This window comes from Leptopilina boulardi, unplaced genomic scaffold (assembly GCF_019393585.1).
Source record: "Leptopilina boulardi isolate dan_hultmark-lab unplaced genomic scaffold, ZJU_Lbou_2.1 LbouV2_396, whole genome shotgun sequence".
Lineage (NCBI taxonomy): Eukaryota > Metazoa > Arthropoda > Insecta > Hymenoptera > Figitidae > Leptopilina > Leptopilina boulardi.
Window position 1 is genome coordinate 1066914 of NW_026137969.1, and position 8306 is coordinate 1075219.

The 8306-nt window shown below is 26.5% G+C and overlaps 2 protein-coding genes across 2 annotated transcripts in view; one reads left to right on the plus strand and one right to left on the minus strand.

Annotated features, from left to right (window-relative positions):
- Positions 1-4340, plus strand: part of LOC127288841 (growth arrest-specific protein 2-like) — a 30279-nt gene extending 25939 nt beyond the window's left edge. Inside the window, exons 7-9 of the mRNA XM_051316523.1 lie at positions 786-902; positions 1136-1222; positions 3425-4340. Of these exons, the coding sequence (XP_051172480.1) occupies positions 786-902; positions 1136-1222; positions 3425-3484 (264 nt within the window). The 3' untranslated portion in view covers positions 3485-4340. The remainder of the gene's footprint in view (positions 1-785; positions 903-1135; positions 1223-3424) is intronic.
- A 208-nt stretch (positions 4341-4548) lies between these two features.
- On the minus strand, positions 4549-7903 carry LOC127288840 (septin-2). The gene is made up of 8 exons (XM_051316522.1): positions 7811-7903; positions 7391-7508; positions 6497-6833; positions 5925-6036; positions 5646-5838; positions 5436-5563; positions 5194-5367; positions 4549-5070 (listed from the first exon to the last, which is right to left on the minus strand). The coding sequence occupies exons 1-8, from the start codon at positions 7838-7840 to the stop codon at positions 4897-4899; spliced, it is 1266 nt and encodes a 421-aa protein (XP_051172479.1). The 5' UTR covers positions 7841-7903; the 3' UTR covers positions 4549-4896.
- Between the last annotated feature and the right edge of the window lie 403 nt (positions 7904-8306).

An 8306-nucleotide genomic window follows, 5' to 3' on the forward strand; every position in this document is an offset into this window, starting at 1 on the left:
TTTTTTCATTAAATTTCTTCTCATCTTCGTTTTTAATTAAATTTTTTATTTCTCCATAAATAAAATTATCGGATGCATATTTTAATTGTAAATTTCCTAATTGAAATATAAAAGTCCAAGAAAAATATACAAGTTAAAGAAATGAAAAATGTTTGTTGAGAAAGACGATCAATAAACTGCATCAAGGAAATAAATTCCCTACAGTTTTTTTACAAATCCAATTAATAATTATTTTTAGAAACTCTATAAATTATTTAATTAATAGAGTTATATGTTAAACTATAACCAATATTTATTAAAGACATTTTAATTATAGAGACACGATAAATATTAAATTATAACAAGAAGACATACATATATAAGATAAACAGGTTTTTGAATTAACGACAGGAAATTGAATTTTGAGCAATGGGTGCAGAGAAGTTATCGAAAATTACGTAAACGTAAACTGACTTCCGGTCGTTGTGCTTATATATGTACATATAATCTTGACATGCTTGAATTAGTATTTTCAATCATATATAATAAGTGAACAATTGAAAATGTCGAGTGATAGAATAAATACTTGAAGAACAAATAAGTGGATTATTTGACCTCGTTTCGAGTGTTAACGTATGGGAAGAGGCGAAAAGAATAATTGCTTCCTTTGCAAAATTAATGTCTTATTTAATAAAAAAAAATTTTTTTTAATTAAAGACACAGTATAAATTTTTACTTATAAAATCCGGTTAAATAAATACTCAAATAAAGAAGTAAATTTTTTGACTTTTTATTGGCTATTGCAGGTGAGGGTCGCCGTCCAAAGGCTTTGTCAATGTCCTTCGAATAAGTGTTCGAAACTGAAGGTCCGAAAAGTTGGGGAAGGAAGATTTCACATAGCTGGGCGCAATGTTTTCATCAGAGTAAGCGATTTATATGAAATACTTATATAATTAAATTAATTATTAGAATAAATTTACGAAAATTAATTATATTAACGATTTCTTTACGTCAGGCATTTTTCTGAAAGTACTCACATTTTCTTGTTTTTTTTCTAAAATTGAAAGCGCTCGCTAAATACCCTTCGCCCTTGACTCGACGCGCGAAGGGTAAATATTTTAAAACGCTTGACTAATTACCATGGCACTGTTTGCAGCTTCTCAAAGGAAGACACATGATGGTGAGAGTGGGCGGAGGGTGGGACACCCTGGAGCACTTCTTGGCGAGGCACGACCCCTGTCAGGTGACCCATTTTCTTAAATTCAAGCCAGCACTTCGCGTAACCGTAAAATAAGCACAGCAACAACTTTCTTCACATTCGAGACAAGTACCGTAGTGCACCTAATCACTCATAACCATCCATGAATAAGAAAATTGAGCTTCTTCTCACATATTTCCTCCACCCTTTTCTTCTTATTATAATCAAACTTTAATGACTTTTCTTATTCAAGCCATTTTAGCACTATACGTAATTATAAAATACGTACGTCAAATATTGTTTCCATTCGAGTTGGTAAATTATCTGTCGAATTGATATACCTTTTCTTAATTAAAATTTGTTGGTTCTTTGTTTAAATTTTTTGTTTTGTTTTTATTATTATTATTATTATTATTATTATTAATTAATTAATTAATTAAATGATTATTGATCGAGATATTACATAATTGAAAATAAAACTATTTAAATAAATTTTTGCAAAGTAATAAAAAAAAAAAAAATGAGAAAAATATCTTTGCACTTTTTTAATGTTTGGAAATTATTTAAAAAAAATAATTTTGTCAATTTAAGAATACATTTTCAATATCTTGATCCATGATACTACGTTGACTTTATTTTGTAACTTTTGTACAAAGTTTGTTAAATTGCGAATTCAATTTAAAAAATTGTAAATATAAAAAGGACTTTTTATCATAAGTCTTACAAATTTTTTTGTTTATCATTTTTTTATAAGTAAAATTTTTTTGTTTTTCGAGTTTTCATTAAATTTTATTTTCCTGAACTGTAAACCTCAAAAAAGCAAATTTTCACATATCTTGGATAACTAACAAGAATATATTCACCTTCATCGCAGATTGTATGAATTTTTTATAATTTGTATTTCATTATTATACTCTACATTTTATGTGTATTAATGTATAATATTTATCACACATTTTCATGCCTAAATCACCAACAATCAATAGGTATAATTAAGGTTTAATAAAAAATAGTGGTAAAAATGACTTTTTCTTCTCGTTTCTTGCTACAAACATAAATACTATTTTATTTATATTTACTTACGAGAAAAAGAACCAAAACAATATACATAACTTTGTATACTATTGGACAATTTGAATTTATTACGATTAATTAGTTAAATTTAAAGTATGTTTAAATAATTAATTAATTAATTTTAATGATATTTATCTTCCTTTTTGTATTTTTGGAAGAAACCGGTAAACGAGATGTAGATATTTAGTCCTATATACAATATATTGAAATGCAATGACCAAACTTTAAATTGTCCCAATAAAAGACTCCATGTTGATTTTCAATTTACGTCAATTTTACGTTTTCTAATTTTCAATTTGTCTGATTCCAAATAGAATTTACACTAATTTTAAAAAAGTTTATATTAAAAAAATATAACTTTTAATAAAATTATAATGAAAATGAGTAATTAACGGATATATAAATTATAATTAAAGCTGATGAGAAACGATGATGATGCATATTATAATATAAAATCCATACTACGTTTTTTAAACCAATACGTTACTCAAACAAATAAGGAAAAAAAGTCGAAAAAAACTTTTTCCCGCATATTTTGTATTTATTATTTTTTTTAGCTAAAAAGGTTTGCGAGTCATTTAAAACATCGAAAAGCAATAATTTTTAAAATAGAAGATTTATAAGAATAAATTCTATAAATATTTTCTTATTCTTCTTTTGTTTGTGCAATTTCATAAAAATATTTAGTTTTATCCATAAATCGGAAAATATAAGTCCTCTAATTGTAAATTATTGTGTATCCAATTCCTTCTTAATGTTGTGATAAAAATGGCATTCCTTTTGGTATTTGGTCATTGCTGATAGAACTTACAGAATCGATTTTCATACATTTTATTATTATTCAACCTGTAGAACAGAATCACTTATAAGCGCGCATTCTATTCATGTAGATATTAAAAAATCAGGGTTGGTCGAAATAGGTATCTACATTATAAATGTTTAATTTTTTTAAAAAATATCTCCAAAATCGATACGGGAAACATAAAGTCTTTCTGGAAAAACAGATGTTCTACTTTTTGACACTTAGAAAATAAAAATTTTTTTTTCATAATAATGTATATCTTTTGTACTTTTATACACGTAAAGTTAAATATTAAGGACGTCAATGGAAGGTAATTAAATAACAACTGTATAATACTGAAAAAGAGTGTGTACGAATAATTCGATTTCCAGAAATGCAAGAGCACTTTTTGTAAAGGAAGACCAAAGCAAAGAATTTTATCGGCACGTTGATCTCGAGAAGAAAAAACCATGTAATTGGCTTCATTGTATATTATTATTAATATTACTATTAACTGCCTCTACACTCTGTACTATAAATTATAATTTTCATATTAATTTCGTAATGTAAGAGAATAATGTATTTATTATAAATATTTTAGTTCTATTTGCCATAAGATTTGACTTCGAGTCATATATTTGTAATGTTGTTAATTATTATAGTTTTCTTTTAAGTCGCAGAGAATTCATCCATCTAGCATTTCAATAATTAAATGGGCATTTTCAAACAGAATAATTTCACTCCAATTTCATTGAATTTAAAAAAAGAAATGATAACAAGAAAAATTATGAATAGAAATAAAAAATATCAAACATTTAAAAGTTAATAATTAATTAGATTGTTAAATATACATACATAAATTGAAGGTTTAATTCTCTTTGTAAAATACACATTCTACTTGAATTTGCTAATTGGTGGATTCACCATAAATGCCTTAAATGACATTCGCCATTATGAAAATAAATTGTTTCTGTTGGTAGCAATAACTTTGTACCTGCTTACGTTTTTAGTATTAGTGATATGTAATTTCTTATTTTTAGCGAAAAAATCTTCATTCCGTTAACTTATGTCTTTAATGTTTAAAAACAAAATTTTTTTTTCAACGAAAAACTGTCAACATTTTTGACAGCAATTGCTTTCAAAAAGAATAAAAATTATTTCTTTTTTAGGAAACTGTTAAAATACATTTTTTTAGTAGTCTTAATTTTCCAATCTTCCAGTTTCAACGGGTGATCGCATTGTATTTGTAACGAAACATAAATTGTTACCTCCTTTTGTTATATAATAAATAATTCCATCTTAATGAAATTATCCCTTTTTATTATTGAATTAATGCCTCAGACTGATTTTTTCTCCCTTATAACTCCTTTTTAATTTTTAAATATCTCCGAAAATAATTAAAGTTACTTGGGGTTAATTGCATTTTTAATTAAACATAGTTTAATTTGATTTCGAGCTTTTTAAATATTCGACTCACTTGAATTTTTTATTAAAATAAAAAAGACTCTAAGGAAAATAAATTGTATTTGACTTTTTTTATTTAAATGTCGTTGCTTTATTCAATGTGCGTATTATAAAGAATTTAGCGACTATAAATTCCATCAATACTAAGTTGTACGTTATTCTATAAAAATCTTAAAAATAATACAATAGTAAAAATGTATCAAATCTACCTTTGGGAGACTGCTCAAAAATTGAATAGTTTTGTGAATTATCAATTTATCTAATGACGATAATACTCACTTCTACACAAGACTTCTTTTATATTTTAAATGCATTTGTCTTTTTGCAAGAATAAATATATGAATGTAACTGGATAAATAAAATTGATTAAATGTCTTGTTAAGATTAAATAAATTTGTTTTCACTTTTTCTTGCTTTTGCCTAAAGTTAGTGTATGATGCTGAGTTTGCTGAGCGACCTGAACTTTTCGACGATTGAGTTCCTGAATGTCGTCCTCCAATTTTTTGCGACTCTCCTCTAGCTTTTTCTTTTCTTCAGTGTGATCTTTTTTCAACTTATCGAATCTGTTGTGTAACTGTAAACACAAATTTAGAGATTATACAAAAAACCAACAATTCTTGTAAATAATTTCAATTGTACAGAAAAATATTAAAATGAACTCAAGAAGCATCATAAAGTAATATTAAATTGTTCTCACTTCTTTTTCCGCGTCCTTCAGCCCGGCTTCAGCATCCTTTACACGTGCCACAAACATTTGTCTCATTTCATCTTCCTTTTGTTGAAGTTCTTGCAAGTGGGTCGAGCGTTTTGCTTCGCAAGTTTGTTGGAAACTCACCGGCTTATTGTCACTATCAACATCACTGAATCCCATCTAAAAAAAAGAAATAAATTGAAAATTTTCATAAAATGTAAGAAAAAGAAAAAAAATGCTTTCTATACCTGCTCGAGTCTCTTTTTGCGATACAATTCATAGTGACGACAGTGTGTTTTCTCTCTCATATCTTCCATGTTGGTTCTAATAAGCATTTCGCGCAATTTCACAAAGTCACAATGTGATTCATTCTCAACTGAAATTCAAATTTAATTTAAATGTAAATTACTAGATGCACCACCTGCATTTGAATATAGAAATAATATATTATAAGCTACCTTGCACTGTGCCCCAAGGATATTGTCTAGAACGCATCATTTTATTACCAACTCGAACGAAATCAGTACTGCCAACGACTGCAAAAGGCACGTGCGTATTCATCGAAGTGTTTACATCAGCAACACTTTCATCATCAGTGGGAAATTGATAAATATGCACTCCATTGTTTTGCAATTCCGATATTATTTTGTTCTGTAAAGGAGAGAATTTTTTAAATCAAATTTTTTTTTGAAAAAATGCTCTTGTTTCATTTTTATTTTATTTTTGTGAAAACTGACCTTAAACTTTTGTAGTTCAGTTTTTGAAATTGTATCAGCTTTAGCGATAATGGGAATAACATTAACTTTGGTATCTAGTTTCTTCATACACACCAAATCGATCGATTTTAATCTATAAACAAAATTATTTCATTAATTTTATCAATGCTTACATTAGTTTTTAAAGTCATGAAAATGAATGATTTCTATTTCTCGCTTTCCAAGATCATTTGTATTTTGCGCCTTAATTAGTACTAATTTTGTATTCAGTTTATATTATTTAAATATTGTTTTTTCAAAACTCATCTCACCAACAAAAAGACACAACTTTTGTTCTGCTAGCTAAGCACAGCAATAGTTGTTAACTTTCTTCTGAAAAATCAATCTTTCCCACTGTAATCGCGAAATAAAAAAGCGAAACAATTTGCCAAGATTTTCGAGAATTCGAATTGATCACAATTAATCAAATTTTTATTATCTAATAAGATTTGAAAAAATAAAATTTATGTGCTCCGACAACTTAAGCTTAACATATTTTACATTAAATAAAAATTCAAGATGATGCCTTTGTTTAGACGATTGTATAGACTTACCCGTGACCCGTTGGACAAATAAAGTAAAGACAAACATGAATACGGCTATCGTGATAAGTAGATAGCGAGCGTTTTATCTTGAGTTCCTCCTGCAAGTAAGCTTCAAACTGTGCATCGATATAGTCAACGACAGCTTTAAAACTATCCTCTTTATTAATTTGATCCCCATAGCCGACTGTATCAACGATGGTGAGTTTTAGTCTCACATTGCTCTCCTGCAATTCATAAGTATGTGCCTTCAATTTCACTGCAGGCAAATTGTGAGGACTTGGACTCGATTCGAAACTCGTGTTAAAAAGTGAGTCCATGAGTGTTGACTTTCCAAGTCCAGTTTCACCTGTATCATAAAATTAAACTATTTTATAATAACAAATACAATTACTTTTTAATACAAACATTTTTAACGTATTTAGCATTCACCGATAAAAGATACATTTTTATATATTTCCTTTTTATTATAAAATAATTCATTTTTAATCATTTCTAATGTTTTAATAGTTTAATTTTAAAACTTGGATGAAAATTTAAAGTTGTTTTTAAATTCATGTGAATTACTTTTATTAGTATTGCAAAAGTAACTGTTTTGAAAAGAAAATTGTTTCTGAAAAACTGAAGAAAAAAATAATAAAAACTCTACACAATCAAATTAAATTTCTTGGGAAATTGTTTAACATTACTTGTAAATATAATTCAAAATATTAATGTGAAATTATCATTGTTATATATTTTTAAATGCAGATATTTTTGTTATGTATCAGAAATTATAAGGCATAAAAAGTTGAAGAAACTTCTTTGAGGTTAGAAAACACATTATTTGTATTTACATTTCTAATTTAATGAAATTAGAAAGAAACAATTAAATAATAAAAATGCGATAAGAATAAATTTACTTACCGATGCACAAAATGTTGAAAACAAATCCATTTTGAACGGATTTATTAACCAGCTGATCAGGCAAACTGTCAAATCCAACGTGTCCTGATAGCTTTAAATTTCGAATATTTGTTTCCAACTGAAACAAATAATTATTCATGTTGTCTATTTTAGAAATTGTCTAACACAATAGTTAACAGTATTTCTTCCCTAAATGGACAGAAATATATTTATGTATTGCTCATCACCGGCGATATTATACACCTGCTACAAAAAGAACCAACGCCCTTCTTAGAGTAAGCGAATTTACTGTTTTCAAATTTACATATCACAAAATCTCCAACAACATATTGACAATTTACTTTCAACTTTTTTCTCAATAACAAAAACCAAAGAAAATTTTGACAAAATAGTTTAAAAATTGCAATAAATAACACTCACCTTTACACGTTCAACATCTACCGCCGCCATTTTGAATACAGTGTCAAAATAATCCAGAAACTTTCCAGAATTTTCCTTTGCGAATAATTGGGAATTATTGAAATTAATGGAAATTTAAGGTTTTTCACCATTTAAAAAAGGCTTAAAAAAACCAAATTTTTTTGCACATTCTCGAATTATTGAAATATGTAACTTTGATAATAATAACAATCTCATGTATATAATAATTTTCTCTCTGAATTCACATAAGAATATTAATAAAAAATATTTTAATTCTTAAATTTTTTAAACTCGACAGGATCAACTTTAAAAAAAAAATAACAATAAAATCATTTTTAAGTTAAAATTATTACTATTGTTTATAGTACTTTGAATTCGTGTTTTTTAAAAATATTTTTTACAAATAGTCAAATTATAAAAAAAGAGAATAATAATATTTTCAAAAAGTTTTGATAATCAAATTCAAACAATTTTAGAAAATAAATATTAAATAGCT